The following is a 22,338-nucleotide window of genomic DNA, read 5'->3' as shown; positions in this document are numbered from 1 at the left end:
ACGGGAACGTGTCTGTATTATGTATATTTGACATCGACTCTTTTTCAGGCAATGTTCATTGAACTTCTTTATAAATAGGTATGTACCTACCCAATATTCAATTTATTATCTGACACGGGAATCTGCACATATTTTGACCACCAACCGCCACTGATTGTGACCAGATACCTCTAAAATTTCCTGGGAGTTACGTTTGAGATTTGCCAACTGGATTATGATTCAGCAAAATATCTACAAATGCAAAATTATCTCATCATACTCTTTTTCTAATTTCAGTTCAATAAAAACATCACTTAAAAACAGTATCTACTAACATCCAGAAAGCAGACAACAGTATTATTTTTTTTCTCGAAATAGAAATTTTAGGGGTTACGGACATAGCAAGTTCAGTAATACCCTGAATTATATAGGTACAGACGATATACGGAAATATATTTTCCAGTATTCATAAAATTTGACTGATTAAAACAAAATCAACGAGGTTGTCTCGTACGGCTAAATTTCATGATATTTACAAACGCACCATATTAATTAGAGCATGTTGAGGACAGAAATTTTAGAATTTTTGGTTAATACCGAAGACATAAGCCATCAAAATGTTGATATTTTAAGACGTCACAGTACATAAAATGACTAGCGTGGCAGTGTAACGTTGCTGCCATTCAAATTATGAGTAATTGTGTCTCGTCACGTCGAAGTCACAAGTGGTTTGAGTGGTCGTTTAACCCAAGTTCACTTTGAAAGCTCATAACTTCGTCGTTTTCGGAGATATCGAAAATATTAATTTTACCGTCGTTAGTAACTCTTTAAAGATGGTACATTTTCATCAAAACAAAAAAAATTGGAGATTCTTCGCTGGAAAAACATATATTTTGTATACGTTTATATATTTGCAGCTTTTCATAGATTCCAGTAATTCGGAACCATCAAGTTTTATATAGTTCCAGATTAGATTCTATTATAAAAAATTAATATTACAATAAATTTTGGCAAAATTTGACTCGTTGAGGTAGTTCATCAAATATTGATGATTTTCTGATGATCTAAACACAATGTGTATTATAAATATACAAAATTTGAGCTTCGCTATTGTTAATTATTGCTATTTTAAAATTTATAATGAACATTAAAATGCATAAGAAATTTTACTTTGAACGAGGGACGGGGCCGGCCCTGAGCCAAACGGCGCCTGGCGCTAGTAAAACCTCAACGGCACTGTGTTAGTTGTTATGCTATTTCAGCGCCTTAGCTCCTTGACTCCTTGGCGCATTGGCAAGTCGGTGCCCGGAGCGAACTGCTCCAATTGCGCTTGTACAGGACCGGCCATGACCGGAGAGTTTTACATACTAGTGATGTTTGAAAAGGGTTTAGTAAGATTTAGTACGTATATGGAAGCCATATTGTATTGGAATGGACCACTGAACAAATAATTTCTAGAGGTGTGATTCATACAGTTTCAAAAGAAAACTGCTGTCGCCAATTTACTCAAGACCATTCGACTACTAGGCCGCAGACGGGCCAATAAAATTGATTATCCGCTCAAGAAATAATTTCAATAGATTTGATCAATTTTACCAGAAGTAAAGAAAAATTGAACCTGAACTTTGGGAACACTGACACGCCTAACATACACTTATATAAGTTTATCTCCTCAGTGATTGCAATGGTAGATACACCAGAATGATTAAGCCGCAACCGCAATGATGATAATCTGAATGACTGCAATGGTCTCTCGAACATCGACTACCGATCAATTTCGCCAAAAGTAAGAAAGATTGGGCTTACTTTGTTCACGCGGACACGCTCATAACACTCTACGATCAGTTATTCTTTTCAGTGCAATGGCAGTTACATCAGAGCGATGATAATGATTGCAATGATAGTTGGAGCATCGACTACCGCAGGCTCGATTTCAACTCCATGAGTGCGCTGGCCGTGATGAAGCCGTGCTTTTGGCTAAACTTCGGCGACGACCTGTCGCCTCCTTCGAAACTCTGCGTATACAGATTATTAATGGAGCTCAAATTTTTGGAATGCATCTTTACTCCATTGCGACCTTTATTCGAATAACTGTCGTCCGACATTGACCGAATGAAGGTGCCGTTATTACACCTAACACACGCGTCTGAATTGTATTCATTCCTTGGATATGTGATGTAATCCCCCATTGAAACATTCTTATGTAACGGATTACGTCGCTCATCTTTCACATTTGCCTTGCTATTGAATGCAGAAATCGGTTTGTCCGCTTTAAAAGTAGTGTTTTCTGTTAGTTTTTTGTGAGATCTCGATACTGCATCGATGTTTGTGTTGATTTTGGGTTCCGACTGTACATTGTGAGGTTTGTGAGTATAGTGGGCCAGGAGAGTGTTGAGGTTAGGTTTAGAGTCCGAGGAGGTCTTCGATATTCTGGTACAAGGTGCGGGGCCGATTATTTGAGACCTCACGGCTCTGAAGGTCTGAGAGGAGGAAGCCTTGGGGCGTTCCAAGGTGGTGGAAGCAGAATCGGAGCTAGTCTCGGCATTTCTGTAAACAAAAATAATGACACTGAAACATTGAATTGTTTTATAAATCACAAAACTAGAATAGGATCATGTTTACAAAATGCAGCAGAAATCCTTTTCTATGGTGTTATTTTGTCTAGAGCCAGTGTGACTATGGCATCGCCAATAGAGGTATGTTGCGATGCGAAGAGTGGGCAGGTACCTGACTAATCAGATCTGGGTCACCAAGCAATACGGCTGGAACCATTTCAAGTCAGGTTTCGATTTACAATGATGATATTTCACCAGGGTGAGGCTGAGACAAAACGATGGAAGTTATATATATTGCGTGTAGGTTTCTAAAGGCAGGTTGCCGCAGTGCGTAGATGTGATTTGCAGTAATATGGGTGAACGATGTTGGGTTAGGTTAGGTTAGGTTACATCGTATCATATTAATGACGATACGTGGCCTATCTTCCTTGCTGCTATTGTCTATGGTCAGAGTAAATACCTTGAGAAGCCCCTCTTCATCAGGTCGTAGAGTCGGTTCCTGTATTCATCAACAGAGAGGCGCCGATCATCACACAGCGGGGGGATCACATCGTGCGTCAGTATCGGCTCGTTTTTCTCTTGGTGGAACCTTTAAGAAAAAACACAATTTTAATAATATAATATGTAATAGTTGAACGGACTCAGGCATCTCTTATTAAATTCTCTTAAAGCTAAATAAAGCCAAACATATCCTACTGCAATCATTGTAAGCGGAAAATGTTGCTTGTTGGTACAGGCATCAAGTAGGAATGCTGTCCTTGTTCTAAAGGTATTTCAATGGAAGATGCTCCGAAAAACTGGCGTTATTGATCTCTTCGGCACCGGTGGTATATAGTCGGGAAACATACAATTCAACATTCAACATTTTTACACGATTGACATCTCTCCTCAAAAAGACCCTTCACGAAACATCCCCAAAGATGACATAGGCCCCGGGGGAAATAATTTTCTAGTGGGCCTCCTGTGTGGAGTTAAGGTAAAAAAAAAATAGGTTGGGTTAGATAATATTGAAACTGCCATACCTGGCCACATAGGCGTGTCGCAAAGCCTGCTGGGCTGTGGGCCTGCGCCCCGGATTGAAGACCAGCAGCCGGCAGACCAGGTCGGCGGCCTCCAGGTCTGCTGACTCCTGGCTGCTGTTCCTCAGCAGAACCTCCTTGAGCGGCGTGCGGCGAGATACGGCCGTGCGGACAAGCGAGGATCCGTAACCCGTGCAGACTGATTGGATGTCTGCAATAATTATAAGAAAGAGTCTTGAGTGTCAAACATATCTACATATCTTACACATCAAATGGGCTTCATTCTATGCATCACAAAACCATTCAATAAACCTTTACACTTGATTAACTACTATGTTATATGGTATACGTAAGATCTCATCTCGAATTTGCATCTGTCATTTGGAATCTTCAATACCAAACTTATATTATGTAGCATAGGCTTTATTTAAAACCTATAAAGTGAGATAAACATTACCATTTTGCAGCCAAATCGACGTTTCTCAATTTCGTGTGTAATTCTTAGTTTAAATCTCCCGCCAATGTCATCTGGGAGTCCCAAATGCATCCGTCAGGCGGCGCCAGTAGTAGGGACGCTATAATTTCATGCATTTATTTTGCGAAGGTCAAACACGTTTGGTTTGTTTTAGAGAAGGGTCCTATGAGTACTTTTCGTTACTGGGAACAATGAGTACAGGTACAGGAATATATACCTGGTAAAAATACCGGTGACAAAATACTCAGAAGTATTTAATTCCACCTGAGGATTGATTCAGAATGAGTAATTCTAATCGCATAAATTCTGTCGCAAATACCCCATGAAATATACCCGTCAAAAATACCTGCTAAAGATACCCATCTAAATTACCCATCAAAAATACCTATCAAAAATACCTGGTAAAAGTACCTTATACATATTAAAAATATTTTGTCCCGGTATAAAATACTCATTATTTTGGAACCAGGGATTTTGGAGATCTGTCACAAGTACAAAGTATCGCATGGAGATACCCGGTACTTTTACTGGGTACGATAAATACGCCTCACCTCTAGTTTGTTTACAAACATCAAATACCGTAAAATAACCTGTTTTTCAGTATTTGCGCAAAATTTAATTTTTTTTCGAGGATATTAACAGTGTTACTGTTCGGAACCCGAAAATTGCGATTTATTAGAGTTTCGTGTGTTTTCGTGGTTTCTCTGTGTTTTCGTGATTATGTCGGATTCTGAACGTTCCGAGAGCGGGGAAGCCGAATTTTCGAGGGCGGAAGTTATGAAGGTGATCCACACGGACACGCGGTGCAAGCGTTCGAGGGTCTGCGGTGAAGATAAAGGCCAAGAGGCAGAGGGTTTGCGAACTAGCTCCCGCCGACCCGCGAATTGACGTGCTAACGCAGCAGATGTCCTAGACGCAGGGAATGTTGCGTCTGCTGCTGGATAAGTGTTCGGATGTTCCCGTCCGTGGCGCATCGGACGACGTTGACGAGGATAGCATCTCGAGAGGATGGCAGGCGAATACACAGGAGATTTGGGAATGTATAGATTGAATAACCACGGTGTCATTACGCAGCCTTGTTTAACACCTTTTGTGATATCAAACCACCGTTCACCCTAACATATGCAACGCTTCCCTCAAACAGGGACGCAATTGCCTGAGTCAGATTCGTATTCATTCCATACTTGGACAACACCTTCCATTTAGCTTTATCTTGTCGAAAGAGATATACAGACCTTCTTCAGTAGGCACAGGAATGCAGGCCATAATCCTCTCCACCTGGTTGACTGTAGAAGATCCGGGGAACAGGGGCTCTCCTATCAGCATCTCTCCCAGGATGCAGCCCAGACTCCACATGTCGATTCCCTTTGTGTAGCTGGAATTAAAAAACATCATTTATGTAATGCGTGCTGAAAGAGATAGTGTGTAAACGGGATCAATGCTTGAAGATCTTATAATGTGGGAATGATTGTCTCGGACTCTTTTCATCAGTTAATTACCCACAGTAAATGTTTCAATAATCTACCCACAAGCTCTTTCCGCGCAGCCAGTAAGATGCACGTATATATGAGGACGAAATTGTAATCGATGGATATCTTAAATCAGAATGTATTATGAATAAGTCAACACGGAGAGCACTCACTTCCTGCTGGCTATCAGGATCTCGGGGGCCCTATACCAGCGCGTGGCCACATAGTCCGTGAGGCAGGGGTCCGCCCCCCCCTTGCCGGAGCCCTCGCTGCACGAAGACACGGAGCGGGCCAAACCAAAGTCTGCTATCTTCACCCTGGAACACCATCAATAACACCATTAGATGGTCAACACCAGGGATAATAGAAACAGAATAATATAAAAAGATAATAGAAAAAAAGAATGAGTTATGGCATGGAAGCTTGCTGACTGTCGCTAAGTTACCACCAAACTGCACTAACTATCGAATCGGTTATGTAATGAAAGTTATGCGTTTGGTGGGTAGGTAGAAATAGAGGGGTGCCACTGTACTCAGATGCAACTTGCAGTAGTATGGGTGAAGGATTTTAGAAACACTTTTGTGCGCACAGTTTAGCTCTAATAATGTGTTGTGGCTCATCTTCCTAGCTTTTATTATCATCTATGATCAAAAAAGCTAATAATCTCAACCTTACTCTAACAGAAAGTTATGCATGTAGTTAAAATTTAATGATGAGTATTTATAACTTACTACTGGTCATGTGGAAAATATCTACATTTCCTTCTAAGGAGTTGACTAACCTGGTAATTAATATCCAAACCAATCGCACATATCATTAATAACAGCATACAGCAAGGAATTTACCCAAAAGTATATAAAAATACAATAATAACCCCGATCTTCAAATCAGGAATTACATCTGACGTCTCGAACTACCGTCCCATATCTATTGTATCTAACGTAGCAAAAATATTTGAAAAAGTCGTAAAGTCACAATTAACTAAACATATCACTTCAAATAAAATCATTAATGATAACCAATTCGGCTTCAGAGAAAATTTAGGTACGCAAGATGCAATCGCAAAAATAACCTCTATAATATATAATGCTCTTGACTCGGGAAATAAATGTTTAAGTATATTCATCGATCTAAGAAAAGCTTTTGACAGTATAAGCCACAAGAAGCTAATAAAAAAATTAGAAAATATTGGAATTCAAGGAACAGTTAAAGAATGGTTTAAAAGTTATCTTCATAAAAGACACCAACACGTAAAAATTAACAATATATTGAGTGAACCCACCTATTCCGAATTTGGAATTCCTCAAGGGACAGTTCTAGGCCCAATATTGTTTATCATTTACGTGAATGAAATGCTTACAGTACCAAAAAATGGAAAAATCATATCTTTCGCCGACGACACAGTTTTAATCATAGAAAAAAAAACTTGGGAAGAAGCCTATCAAACTGCGAACGTAGAAATAAACAACTTAAAACAATGGTTGGATGACAACTACCTCTCCTTAAACTCTGACAAAACCTATTTCATGACTTTCACATTATCAGACAAAATACACCCAACAATAAATTCCAATATAACTATCCATAACTCTTGTAATAATTATACTGACAACTGCTATTCACCTAAATGCTCAAAAATCTCAAAAAAAAGTAATATTAAATATTTAGGCATAATTATAGACCAACATATTAAATGGACTGAACATATTGCGCAAACTGTAAATAGAATACGTAAACTTTATTACGTATTCCTCAAACTAAGAAATATATTACATAAATCTTTGCTACTAAAGGTTTACTATGCATTAGCCCAATCAGTTCTGCAATACGGAATAATAGGATGGGGAGGAGCGTATAAAACCAACTTAACCCCACTTGAAATAGTACATAGAAGACTCATCAAAATTATTCTTAAGAAACAATTAGACTATTCAACCCAAAAATTATTCGATGAATTCAAAGTATTAACAATAAATAAAATTTATCAAAAAAACGCATTACTACAAATCCATAAAGACAAACTAACAATAAAGTCATTTAGCACCAGACCGAGAACCTTAGGACAAATAATAATCCCTAAACTTAATACTACAACAGCCCAACATCATTACACATACTCAGCAATAAAATGCTTTAACGAACTCCCTATAGAAATACAATCCGAGAGGAATTATGAAATTTTTAAACAAAAACTCAAAAAACATTTTACTATTAAATAATTTTTAAGTATGTGTTACGATGTGCCAACCTATATTTCAATTATGTACAAAATAAATGCCATCTTATAATTTTCATTATGTATAAAAATAATTTTTCATTATGTATAAAAAAAAAAAACAATTGCTACTTATATTTTTATTATATATAAAAAAATAATTCTTCATGCATCCAAATTGTAACAACTGATAAGTATGTATAGTACTGTCAATTTGATAGTGCTCCCTCCCTAAACACGAGAATTTCTCAATTAGGGAGGTATTGTTACCACTAATATTATATATTATATAAATTGTTTAACCTCTCAGACAAAGGCATTTGTATGCTATGTGTTCCTTTGAGAACTGTCAAAACGCGGAAATTTTTGTGTTATTCACGACTTTTGCTAAAAGCATCATAACTCACGTCTTGGGAAACGTAGCTTCATTCTAAAAAATGTTTTGGAAAGATTATGAAATTCACTATCGCATTGTTTTGTTATACGTAAATATTTGCGTTTCTAAATATACATTTTCTGAAAACGTCAAAAATATGTAAAAATCGCTGACCATTATTTCAAAGCTGTGAAAAATGTACTTTTTTCTGAGTATCATAAAGAAATAACACTTTATATATTGAAGAAATATAATTAAAAACTATTGGTCACCTCAAAATATTAACCGTCCAAACTAAAATATTTTTAATAAATTATTTAAAAACGCAATAAATTACGAACGAACAAGCTGACAGATTCAATCGACTCAGATAATGCACCTCAAGATTCCATAGATATTTTTGAATGCAGACGCGTAGCGTTATTCATTATCGATACTCTGTTTTTTAAATCATGGCAATCCGTATACTAGTGATGGAAATAAATCGATTTTTGTAAAATCTCGCGCGCTTACGTGAAAAGACGTACTAATGTCTTGACCGCTATTATCATATTTACGTCTTTTGACGTTCTAATGTTCCGAGTGGTTAATTATGTATTATATGTATATTGGTTAATAAAAAAAAAAAAAAAAAAAAAAGTCTTTCCAGGGGCACCAATCTATGTAAAAACAAACAAAATGTTCGTTCTTCACCGATTCCTTTGAAATTTCTACACAACGTTGCATTAGAATATGCGTGTGTTCTTATATACCTATATTATATAGATGTCATCTGCGACAGGTAAAAACATGTGTCTTTTTTTGTTGATGTAAAAGCAATCCGCGCTATTGTTTCTCTATCTGCACAGATAGACACGGGGTACAGCTAGTTGGCAATAAGTTTGTTCTGCACCTAGGAAGTATCAGCAATCTGTGTTGTTTATGTTTAATTATATGGGACATACAATCCTATCTCAGCCAGGATGCCCGGTATCGTCAAGACACTGTTTCTCCCCCGGAAGTAATAGACCGGTCAGTGGCTGAGTTGGCATCGCATCTGGTTCCCACCCAAGCGTTGTGAGTTATCCATCATGACAAAAGCCACATTTTCCGCTTACTGTGATGGAAGTAGGAGATTTTCATATATTGTCGGGTTATTGGTAACCCGGGAAAGTTTGTCTTTCTTAAAAAAAAAGAAGCTATATTGTCTCTCCTAGAACTAAGGCTGCAGATACATAGCATTCTCGAGATAAACGCCATTGGAAACAAATAAATAACCTCAAAATCTCAGTAACACACGGTTATACTACAGCTAAGAGCCGAAAACCACATTGAGACGATTAAGACTGTATCATTTCTATACAAATAAATGCACACTCCACAATCTAAACATCTGCCCTGATGATGAACACTGCAAGTCCGTCTGAAACGTTGACCAAAGGAGGAGGAAGTGCAACAATCAATGATGTTAAAATCTCAAAATTACCTGCAAGCATTATCGATGAGAATATTGCTGGGTTTCTGGTCTCTGTGTATCACATTGCCCGAATGAATGTATTTGGTGGCCTTTAGTATCTGGTACATGATGAATCTCTTGTGAATGTTCTTCAGGATGTTGCCGCACTTTATCACGTTGTGGAGGTCCGTGTTCATGTACTCGAAGCCGAGATAAATATCCCGATTGTTGGCGGCCCTGAAAATATTATTTAAGATGTGAAAATCGATTGTAATAATTACAAATTAGTAGATACACTAAGGACAGGTTGTTTCAAAGGTGTACCGGACAGCAGATGGATGTCCCTAAATAATTATTAAATAATCAAGAAAATGAATATTTGTCTGATGTCACACATTTCACGATGCCAACTCCTTTGAGGCTTATCTCGCATGATGATAAGATTTTTAATCACCGCACACGTGTCATTTCACCAGTTTAAGGATGAATTACTCGCACAACAAAACTGTGGGACCTTAGTGATTAATTCTCGGCGCTATGACGCCTTATAATATTTCTGTTTAGATATAAGAATAATTGCTCCAAATTAACATGTGTAGAAATTGTTGAATTCGAACCCAATAAATACGCAAACAACTGGCCCAACCAGTCAGTTGTCCGACGACATTCGCAAGTTGTGTTTCATTGCAAATCCTTACCCAAGGTACCCCCGAGAGGAAACTGGCATTTTACAGTCAATGTCTCTGGCGTAGGTGTCCATTACAAAAGGATTTGAACAATTCATGAAATTTCAAAGTTAATTTTCAAGTTCTGTGAAGGTTCTATTCAAGTTCTGTTATTATATCATTACTGGGCAGTTGTTTCACAAAACTGAAATAGAAATAGAACCTTCACAGAACTTGAAAATCAACTTTGAAATTTGATGATTCGTTCAAATTCCACCACCCACCGCCAAAAAGGCAGAAAGACCATCATTCAGAATCTAAATGATTTATGGAAATGGCTTTAGCCATGTTTTGGTTATCAAATTGGAATAACTTCAGCTACGTTCCATTGGCTATGGTTACTGTGGAGCATTTGGGACTCTAATGCTGTATTCACATTAAAAATTTAATATAATGAAGTTAAATTAAAAGGAATATGCTATCTAAAGTAATTTTTTTTTTTTTTTTAAAGTCGGAGGCGGTTCACTTACGTTCCCCGCGAGCACTTAGGCCATAGGCCCATTGTACTATCTCCCATTTTACCTCATTCCCTTGCCAGTAACCCGGTCCCTTTTATGAAGTTCACCAGGGCTGTCATTGGATATGTGGCGATGTCTTCTGGTTCCACACTGTGTCTTCCCAGGTATCTGAGCCTTATTCCCAGCAGAGCGGGACATTGGCACCATAGGTGAATTGGAGTCTCTTCCTCCTCTTCACATTTCCTACAGATGTTGGTGTTTTCCACTCCCAACAGTTGCATGTGTCTCCTGAGATGGCAGTGTCCCGTTAATAGTCCTACCAGTTCCCTCAGTGTCTAAAGTAATTACTTCAATTACCACACAAATGAAACACACTTCGAGTGATTTTCATCAGGGCAGATATTGTCTTATAATGATCTAATTCATATTTTTATATCTTGTACATCGACCATTTTATCGATGTTTGTCTATGGTGAATGGTGGAGAAGTCGGAGACGACCGAGAAAGACATTAGCTATAGCAAAGCATCGCGGGGGATCCACTAGTATATATATATATATATATACTTAACCTGTGTATATTTTGAAGTTTGACGATGTTGGGATGATTTCGGAAGCTCTGTAGGAATATGATCTCGCGGAAGGTCCTCTGGGCGTCCGTCTGGTTGCGGAATGCGTCGAATATCTTCTTGATGGCCACCACCTCCTTGGTCTTCTTGTCCACCGCCTTCCACACGATGCCGTAAGCGCCTTTTCCCAGCCGGCTCTTAATTTCATACCTGCAAAATAAATATACTGTTAGCAATGACATTACAATAAATTTAGACCCGTTATTGTCTCACAAAATACCTTACTTATCCTATTGTATTATGATTTTTATTGTAACAATGTTATAATTAAAGTTTTTAAAAATGTAGGTCACACAGAACGGACCATCTTCAAAAGGATCTCAGAATACTTTCGAACATGTAAACTCGGCCATCCTAACAAATCGGCAACTGCCGAACACTCAAATGAAACCGGCCATTATATTGGATTTGTTCCTGAAGTCCTGGAAAGACCCAAAATGCATCGAGCACGTTTAATTACGGAGGCAATTGACATCCACAAAAATCTCATCAATATTAATAGAGACAACGGGGCTAAGTTTAATAGTTCTTACTCCAAAATTAAATGACAAAAACCACATTAATTTAACTAATTATTCTGAAATACCGGCTCTAAGAGGATTGACGCGTGCAACACAGTATCGCATCTACATACATACACATACACTTCACAATCTACACATCTGCCCGGATGATGGACATTTTAACTTTGTCCGAAATGTTGGCTCATGAAGCAGGAAGTGTAATACGTTAACACACAATAGGCATAATACTCCAAAAATAAATCATGATAATACGATTTTGAATGATCCCCGTTAACGATGATTCTCGGCGCATTTCAGCTTTTGATCAAATTGTGATCAGCTGTCAAGTGTAATGGTCATTCTGTTACGTCTCAAATATTTAAATCACTTGGTTGCTCCATGTCTCACTCGGGCATCCCCTGACTCATTCTACCATTCACTTTCAAGTCATGTGTTATTCATCCGCTTGGGATGTACATAAAATTAATGATGATAATAATAATGCCAGCCTCCGTGGTCGAGGGGTCAGGCTCTCGACTAGCAAGCAGGAGGTCTCGGATTCAAATCCCGGCGTGCGCAAGTAAATTTGATTAATTTGTGTTATTTCACAAATTATTCATTCAAAATAATATATAGTATATTTTTGCGGCACGTTCCAGAGTGGAAGATACCCCCAGTGTCGCCCTGGTGTAAGACCAACATTCAGAATTGAAATGTTGCTTGAAATGGATTTGGCCGTGTTTGGTAACTAACTAACTAACTAACCATCACGCCGTTTCTTCGCAAGGGTAGGCATAGAGGACAGACCGCCAAACAACTCGGTCTTGGCACACACTTCTTGCCTCATTCACATTCATACATCGTCTTAAACATGCTATTCTATTATTCTGACTCTTGACATGGTCATGGCTAAAGTATCTGATTCACTTGGTCGTGCCATGTCTTCCTCGGGTGTACCCGACTTCTGCTACCATTCACATTTGCATTGTATATTCTACACGGTTTTCTAATAAGAGGTGTTATTTTGATATTCAATCGTAAAAGATCAATGGTTTCGTTGCTTGTGTGGAACGTAGCGCCGTCTTGTTGAAAGTAAACGTTGTCCAGATTAATACCATCCAATTCCGGCCATAAAAAATCATTAATCATCTCTCGATAGCGCAATCCATTCACCGTAACTGTTGCTCCAGCCTCATTTTCGAAAAAGTAAGGTCCAATGACTCCGCCGGAGCATAAACCGCAACAAACAGTCACACGTTGAGGATAGAGAGGCTTTTCAACAATAACTCTTGGGTTTTCCGAGCCCCAGATGCGACAATTTTGCTTGTTGACGAAGCCACCGAGGTGGAAATGGTCCTCATCACTCAAGATGATTTGCATTTGATTCACTCAAGTGAATTTTAATAATTTCAATGCGTTGTTGAAGCGTGTATCGTTCCATTTTTATTAATGGCGTAGTTTCTACTTGTCAAATGTCAAAAAGTGACAGCTTCAAAAGTAACATCTACCGAAATAGCGGTCTATTCAAAATAACACCTCTTATTGGAAAACCCTGTACTTACACTTCATTTGTTTGGTAACCAGATCTGAATAGCCAGGTACTTCCCCACCTTCCTCTTCCCCATCTCCTTTCCCTCACCACTACCTTCAACCTCACAACATACCACAATTGGGGATGCCATAGTCTCACTGGCTAAAAATTAAAATACCTTCTTGCTATGTGTACATCTATCTCAGACATTTTGTCGTGGTTCTTCTTGGTGCTAGTTTTCTGTTCCTTATTGCTGTTGTCTTTGGTAATCTTGTGTGCTTTTTCCTTCTGGCAAGAATTCCCGTCTTGGGTCATATCCATTGCGGAGGCCATTTTTTATATTTTTTTTCAGCTGTAGATAAATACTGAATTTTTTTATGTTTTTTGAAAAAGCACCTGAAAAAAAAAGCATTAGACATTAATTTATCAGATAACAGTTGAAGTTCAAGCTGGGCCTTATGTAGAAATCGGTCATAGACAGTTAACTAACTAAAGATCACTCCGTTTCGCAGCAGGTGTAGGCAGAGAAGACGGACCGCTAAACAACTCGGTCTTGGCACTCACTCCTTGCCTCATTCACATTCATACATACAACATCCCTTTCTTAAACATACTCATTACGCTTACATCATCCTTGCATTCTTTGCGTATCTCCACATTTCTAATACGATCATACATGGTTTTACTAGACATACGCCTCAGGGATTTCATTTCTACAGCGTTCAGTCTACACTTTCATCCTTCCTATACCGGTTCCAAGCAACACTGCCATACATCAGGGTAGGTACTAGCACACCATTGTGGACTGTTAGCTTCGTAAACAGTTATTTTCCTCTTATTTTGAACATCAAGTGTGCAAAATTTTATCAAGAATTTGAACATTTCTTCAAATTTCAATGTTATATTTCAAGTTTTTTTTATTGTAATATAAGGAATATAGATACATAAATATTTAACAGTATTACATTTTATATCATCATTGGTTATGTATACCTTATCAGAAAAGTGGAGTTCTTGTACCTGATAAGGGAGCCACGATTCTTACATAAGGTATAATTAGTTCAGCTCTGTCAAGCATATACATAATAACAGAACTTAGATAGAACCAGAAAATGAGCGTTCAAATTTGATGAATTGTTCAAATTTTCTCAATTTATATTTTCTTCAAAACTTACTTGTTTTTTGCAAAATGATGTTTTTGTAAATTGAATTGTTTTACCAGAAGATTTGTTTATATATTTAAAAAAATAATATATATTCTACTATACATAGTTTCCCCAGTAACTAGCTAGTTTGTTCAGGGAAATGATTTTTCAATGTACCCTATCTACAAATTGTCAAATAAATGGTGTGAGGCTGAAGGGATTGGAGAGAAAGGAAGATGTGTAAGAGGAAGGTGGGGAAGTACCTGGGTGTTCAGATCTGATCACCAAACAGGAAGGTGAAAGGTGGGAACCAGGGCGATACTGAGAGTATCTACCACACAGTTCACAATTATTGGAATCTGATACCAATGTGTTAAATGAGATCCCTGAGGCGGATGTGCAGTAAAATCATGTAAGTACAGTAAATGAGTAATCCCAAAAAATGCGAGGCTGATTTAAAAATAATGGACAAGAGAAATGGAAGCAAAAAGTTGAAACCTTGTAATATTTTTTTTTGCGTAAATCGACAACTTCATCGAAAATAAAACAAACTTGTCATAGTGCAAATGAGATAATATACACACATACGCCACAGGGATCTCATTTACCTGCCAACGTTTTAAAATACTACTATCCTAGCAGTATGTGACACTTAATTATTAATCATGTCAAGAATAGTATCAAAAATAAAATTAACCAGACAATGTTAATTTGACCTTATTTTAACTTAATTTAATGATTCACCATTATTATTTGATATTCATGATTCCTGTTAAAATAGTTTGTTGAAAATTTAACATAAACCAATAATATTGGTTACTAAGGATTAATTGATTGATTGGCCTGATTTACAGAATTAATATTTTTCTTAGAAAGAATATTTGAATTTAAAGTGCGCAAACTTGGAAAGATCTTATAAAAAATTACCTGTATTGATGCCATGTCTAAATTGTATGTAATTTAGTTCGTCTGCAAGTAAATAATAATATTATATCACAGAAGATGTGAAGTTCAAACGTATAACTCTAAAAAACTGTGTCGAATTTGTGGCACAAAAATATTTGTAGTAGAACGAAATGTAATATGTTTGTTTGGTTACCATAGCACCGGAGGGGTACCTGCCGTTAAGAATGTGGGGAAGATGTTTTCCCTCTCATAATTTCCCCTAAAATTCCCTACATTCAAAGTATTTTTTACCACACCGATTCTGTATGGGAAATATAAATACGATGTACAAACGTTTTAAAAGCTGTGACGGGACGCCTGACAGATGTGAAACATCGAAATTGATTTTTATTGGGGGAAGTGAAAATGAAAGTAAACAAGTTTCACAAAAAAACTTCGCATAAAATATGGGGCTCTTGTGAATTTATTTTTCATAGGGACAAAAATAATAATAGGGAAAATAAATCAAACAGAGTGGCAGCATTATTTTTATTTTGGCACATGTTATCAGCTGTCAGTGTTGTCAAATTACCTTACTCGCGTGTAAAAACGTGTTTTTAATTATCAAAAATAGTGTTTTTTCTGCGGAAAAGACGCAATAACGTACGAAAAGTTGTTATTACTATTTAAAAATGGCAGCAGATAAGGTTGACATAAATGTCGATGACTTTTTGCCCGCTAAAAACCCCGTGAGGCTGCCCAAAGGTAAGCGGCGGGCTGTCTCGGAATCTGGCGATGCCATGGTTGTGGAAGAACACAATGGGATCGAAGGAAAACCCAAAAATACACGACGAAAGGCCAAGATGGCCAGGAAAGGCGCTGCCGGTGACGATGAGGCTTCCAAAGACATGCGAAAAATTGCCGTGCCAGCTCACAGGTTAGTTGTATTCAAATTTTATTCCATTTTTGTTGACTATGTATTCTCCACACAGAAGACCCCGAGGGACCTTCCCCTCAGGGCTTGTCATCTTTGGGGATGCTGTGTGGTCTGTGTGGAAGGTCTTTGAGGAATGGGGTAATTTTTAGAATCGCTGAATTACCACGCTCAATATAAATACATCAAACAATAACAAACAAATTGGAAAAACTGGACTGATGACTAGGACTGGACTCGAGGACCGAAGAAGCAGATTTAGAGTCTGCTGTTATGCAAAATGACTTCTGCGGATTTGCCTATCAACACCGAGGCACCCAAATCCATTATTTTTGTTTTTGTATTATTAGTTTTACTACATATATGCATATCATTGTGCATGTTCTTATTTATTCTATATTACCACCATTATAAGGGCCTGAAAAAAAACATGTCCGAAACAATGATGTTACAATATATATAGATGAGATGTAGAAATCTCGTTAAACATTCGGGATCGCTGGACATGCTTAGTTAAATTATTGTAAATGGCTGTCATCCCATACAACGAAAGCGAATTTTCATTTTACTTAAAATTAGAATGTTAGAATTAAAATTTCCCAAATGCAGATAATTTCCTTTTATAGTAATTAAGTTGAATCAAAAGATTTTATTTAAAGAAATATTCATATCAAGCGTGGCCAGCGACCCCGAATAATTACGCAAATCTAAAAGTGGCAAGCCAAAAGTAAGTCAATTGTAGTGCTTTCGATTCCGTAATTTTAGTACGAAACTGCCACACGTAGTATAAAGTTGTGTGCTACCTCCAAGTAAATTGCATTTTAAAAATGCCAAAATTCCCTCGTGCGTGATTAGAAAATGTTTTCATTACTCGGCGAACACTAGTAAAAGCCAAGAAATAAGATTTCATTCGTAAATACAAAAACATAAATACATTTTTTAAAAATAGAATTATTTCGATTGTTTCCTGAAGATTTCATCTTGTGATAGCGAACATAGCAACACACAAGTATAAGAAGGATAATAGCAGTATGTCGTCTCGTACAGTATTTCATGTTCGTTTTATAGTGTAAGCGAGTAAGTGTATCTTGTTATCTCAGTCACACCTGTGATGTAGAATGTATTATTAGACACAAATACGAAAACACTGCCCACTATCGTTTATTTCGTTCATAGGTGAATAACGTTTGAATTAAGAATTTCCTCGAAACATAAGTGTTTCTTACTTGCCACGTTTTATCTTGAGTTTGTGAGACAATAGCAAGTCTAGATGTATTGTAAAATCATAGGTCCGAACCGTCAAAAAGCATGAAAATTAGAAACATTAAATGACAAAAAAATGGAACGTTAATGCAGTATTTTTAATTTCCCTGGATGTAAATAGTTTTGGCCAGCGATCCTAAAAGATTACCGATGAAAGAACCTTTGTAAATTTTTTCTTACTTATATGTCATATTGGCTTATTCTTGTTCTTCCTCTTTGGCCCTGCTTACATTTAAGATTTTTTCGGATTACATATTTCCTCCAAGTTTCTGATTCTGATCTGCTGGTTTTTTTCAATCAATATTATTTATTTTCAGATATACACCATTGAAAGAAAAATGGGCACAAATTTTCAGCCCCATAGTGGAACATTTACTGCTTCGCGTCAGATTCAATCTGAAGACGAGGAATGTCGAAATCAAGATTGGCCCGGAGACTACGGATATTTCAAACCTCCAGAAGGCCGCTGACTTTGTCAAGGTAAATATTATTTCATTTTATATCTTGTTAGATAATGGGTTTCCACGGAATCGAACCGCGTAGAAAATTTAATATACAATATTCAAGAATACCTGGCTAGCTCAAGCGGGTTCCGTGTTCTTAGTTCGTTTGTATTAAGAGAGAACAGACGCCTCCTAGAAGTGGATAGAACAAAGGGGTTTCTTGGAAATAAAACACTATTATTATGGTGCTTTTAAATGCCTTCAAGAAGACCTATATTGCAGCACTTGAATCTACGCGTAGGAAAAGCTTAAATCTCTTTGTGGACGGTAAAAGAATGAAAAATGATGTTAAATTTATGGGAAGAGAGCAGAGACAGAAATTAATAGAATAAAGCATGGAACGATACCGCAGGGATTTTTGTAGACGTCCAGGGTGGCAGCAGAAGAAAAAATGAATCGAAATATACTAGTAATTAATTTTTTAAACACTGTTTAGCAAAGCAAATCTCGAATTCCCAGCGGAGAGCGTAACAACCTCTCGTTACGAAAGCTAGAACCCAAGAGAGCTGGTCTCTCTTCCGCCGGAGCTGAGGACTGGCCTTCGCCCCGCCTCCGCCGATAATGGTCAACGCCCCCAAGGGGTTACCATATGAAAATATTTAAAAATACCAAGTAATTGATTTTAAGAAAATATTGCGGGGTTGAATGTTTTAATTGTAAGAAAGTTCATTTCATAACAATCTATATACTAATTAGTATTACTACCCAGATTTTAATATTGGTCCTAGGTGGTTCTCATCCATCCGAAGCCAGTAGTTCTATTAGAATTGTCAGCCATGTTTGGTTTGATTTGAACGGTCATCTGTTGTAAGTTGTACCACATGCACTGCAATTTCACTTGAGTCTGGAGATTGTTATGATAGTGTCGCCTACCTTATGCCGGTTCCAGACGCTCAGGCAAATCCTTCGTAGATTTAAAACCCAGGGTTGGCCGTGTGCAGGCACAATTGGAGCAGTCCACCTCTGGCGCCGACTTGCCGAGGCGCCAAGGAGCTGATAATACCTAACACAGAGCCCTTGGGGTATTGAGGGTCGAACAGGGAATACTAAGAATTATTTTTTTTTTTTGGTAAACTAATGTTTAAGACAAGATTTTTTATGCATAGCCCAAAGGGTTACAATTATTTTATAAGCAATAATTATTAGCCTGAAACACTCATCCACATTGAAAAATCAGTGTTTCAGGCTAATAATTATTGCTTATAAAATAATTGTTACCCTTTGTGCTATGCATAAAAAATCTTGTCTTAAACATTAGTTCACCAAAAAAAATAATAATTAATATTTGACAAGTTCTAGTATTTTTCACCAAAAAATGTAGACAATTTGTCTCGACGCCATCTAGTGAGAGAGTTAGCACTTACAATGCCTTTCTCATATAAAATAAAGTTGGTTGTTTTCAGGTGAAAAAAATGTAATAAGCAGTAATTGTTGAATGAAACACTAGTATATATTGAATTATTTCGCGGATAAGAGATAAGCTGCCATAGCTCAGTGGTCAGAGCTGTTGACCGGAAATCGAAAGGACACGAGTTCAAGTCCCGTTGGCGTCATGTATCTTTTATCAGAAGATTTCTCAATGTGGATGAGTGTTTCAGGCTAATAATTATTGCTTATAAAATAATACTAAGAATTATTAAGTTTAGCTCTATCATCCCTATATTAATATTTATAGGATTTTTATGGATTTAAATTGCCTCTGTAATTAGGCACGCTCGATGCTTTTTGGGACTTTCCAGCCCTTTAAGCAGAAATCGAAAGTAATAGCTGGTTTCAATTTCATTATCAGTGGCTCAGAAATTGCCGATTTGTCCGGATGGTCGAGTTAGCCCGCTGGAAAATTTTCCGAGTTTCTTTTAGAGATGGTTCGTTCTGCCTGACCTACATACACTTTGCTTTGAAATTTTTGACACAACTTTGCATTCATATGAATGTGTTTTTTAAATACCTATATTATATAGATGTGACAGGTAAAACCATGCTATTTGAAAAACAGTGCCATCTGTTGGACATAAAAGCAATTCGTGCTATTGTTTCTCTATCTGCACAGACAGACTGAGCTACAGCAACACGTGGCGGGGTCCAGCTAGTGACTTAATATTTCCATTACGCCTTATTGACCGTGTATTTCAAAACTGTATAAAATAGACCTTGCAAAAACAGAATTGACTGTATTTTGTTCCTTAGTTTCTACTTTGGCCGCCTGCAAAGTTAAGTGTATCAAGCTGTATGTCTTTTTAATAATACCCCTTCATTTTCAGGCCTTCATCTATGGCTTTGAAGTCGAAGACGCATTAGCTCTTTTACGATTGGACGATCTGTTTGTGGAAAGCTTCGAAGTGAAGGACGTCAAGACTCTGAGGGGTGACCACATGAGCCGCGCCATCGGCCGTCTGGCCGGTAAAGGCGGCCGCACCAAGTTCACCATAGAGAACGTCACCAAGACGAGAATCATCCTGGCGGACTCCAAAATTCACATCCTGGGCAGCTATCAGAATATTCAACTAGCCAGGAGAGCAGTCTGCAATCTTATCCTCGGTTCACCACCGTCAAAGGTCTATGGTCAGTTGAGAAACGTCGCCAATCGAGTATCGCAGAGAATATGAAAATTTTGTCAATGGTTCTTAATTCCATAGATAATTTTTAACATTTTTTTAATGTTATAGGTTTTGATTACTGTTTGGAATGTGTATGTATCTCATTTTTTTTATGGGAGTTATTTGTTTGTGTATAAAAAATAAACTTATATTTATCCCTCAAAGATATATTTTGTATCAACATGTATTTATTTTGTTAAATAAAATGATAACAACAATTATTTTAAGTTCATTTAAAATACCTACCTACGTTTACAGTATTCTCTCAATAATCCAAGCGAAAGCGGCGGATTATAGTGCATTTGTACAGAATATGCTAAAATTTTGAACAGGTATTTTGTAAAAAACAAACACCGCCATCGATCTTTTGTGAAATTTATATTTAATTGATTTAAAGTTAACGTGTCATGTTTATGCTTGCGAGAACACTCCATTTTGTAAACTTATTCAAACAGAAAATGTGGCAGAAACATATGCGACAGTTGGTTGAATATACAGAGGACTTACCGAAATGTCCTAACACAACAATAATGAACCCTGGTGACTGGAGAAATGGTTAGCGACAGCAAACTAGACGGCGGTATGGTAACTGAGTGTTTAAGAGTAAGATAACCCAACCTGTCAGTGTACAACGCTTGGCGTTCAAGTCTAGACACGCAGCAGACTACCGAATACCTTTAGATTATTATTATTATTATGTAATGAGCAGGCAGCATTCTGCTGATGCGCTCATATCTGATTTCACAGCAAGTTTGCCAGTAATTGAGTTGTTTTAAGTTTGAACTAAGTCCTTTCTTCTCTCCAAATGTGAATCCAATAGAGCTTTGAATTGATTTATATTTGTTGCATCGATGACATGTTGTTGGAGTTTGTTCCAAGCATCCACTACTCTATTTGCAAGGAAGTGTTTTCACGGAGATTTATATTTTTATTAGTAGTGAAGATTTCTTGGATGCTAGGGCAACTGTAATGTCCAGATAAAATTTTGAAAGTCTCGATCAAGTCACCCCTTTCTCTTCTTTCTTGTAAGGTTGGTAATCTTAGTTCCTTGAGTCGATCTTCGTATCGTAGATCTTTCAGAGCTCTTGGTATTTTAGTGAAACGTCTCTGTACTCTCTCTAACAGATTTATATCCTTTGCGAAGATTAATTAAGATTACAGAGCTTAATTTTGTGCTTGTGTTGAAAATAGTAGTTGTCAGATAAGAGTGACAGATTACTGAGAGAGTACTGTATATAAATTATAATATGTAATAATAATTTACAATTTAAAAATGGCGACTGACACTACTAAATGCAAAATGTGAAAGTAGGTACTTTATACAGGTGACATTTATACTAACGAACCATCACAAGAGATGATTACATTTCAAAGGTTGTCCATATCCAACATTTTGCACCAAATACCAGTCACGCTGTATATTAAAGGAATGTAGACATTGAGGCCAGATGTTCAATTTCTTCACATATGTCCAGTTGTTTGATCGGCCGTAACAATTGATATTGTCGGAAATCGACAATCAGCACCATTTTAATTGGTTTGAAATTTGAACAGTCGTGTTTATATGCTTGTCAGCTTTTAACGTTTGATCACAATTTTAATCGCTGCGGTACTTTGTTTTAGCGTACTACGATTGTTTTGAT

At 37.2% G+C, this 22,338-nt stretch overlaps 2 protein-coding genes across 2 annotated transcripts; one reads left to right on the top strand and one right to left on the bottom strand.

Annotated features, from left to right (window-relative positions):
- Positions 1–1,391: 1,391 nt before the first annotated feature.
- Erk7 (Extracellularly regulated kinase 7) lies at positions 1,392–13,802 on the bottom strand. Its single transcript, XM_089648550.1, has 8 exons — positions 13,547–13,802; positions 11,278–11,484; positions 9,554–9,760; positions 5,671–5,814; positions 5,264–5,403; positions 3,557–3,764; positions 2,995–3,123; positions 1,392–2,526 (listed from the first exon to the last, which is right to left on the bottom strand). The coding sequence occupies exons 1-8, from the start codon at positions 13,699–13,701 to the stop codon at positions 1,896–1,898; spliced, it is 1,821 nt and encodes a 606-aa protein (XP_089504676.1). The 5' UTR covers positions 13,702–13,802; the 3' UTR covers positions 1,392–1,895.
- A 2,145-nt stretch (positions 13,803–15,947) lies between these two features.
- LOC149410145 (RNA-binding protein pno1-like) lies at positions 15,948–20,850 on the top strand. Its single transcript, XM_089648904.1, has 3 exons — positions 15,948–16,335; positions 17,913–18,075; positions 20,360–20,850. Exons 1-3 carry the CDS (start codon positions 16,091–16,093, stop codon positions 20,702–20,704), a joined length of 753 nt encoding a protein of 250 aa, XP_089505030.1. The 5' UTR covers positions 15,948–16,090; the 3' UTR covers positions 20,705–20,850.
- Positions 20,851–22,338: the final 1,488 nt, after the last annotated feature.

The sequence above is a fragment of the Hesperophylax consimilis genome, chromosome 28, assembly GCF_061612785.1.
Source record: "Hesperophylax consimilis isolate HC1 chromosome 28, BYU_Hcon_1.0, whole genome shotgun sequence".
NCBI classification, from domain to species: domain Eukaryota; kingdom Metazoa; phylum Arthropoda; class Insecta; order Trichoptera; family Limnephilidae; genus Hesperophylax; species Hesperophylax consimilis.
This window is presented reverse-complemented; position numbering and strand designations above follow the sequence as displayed.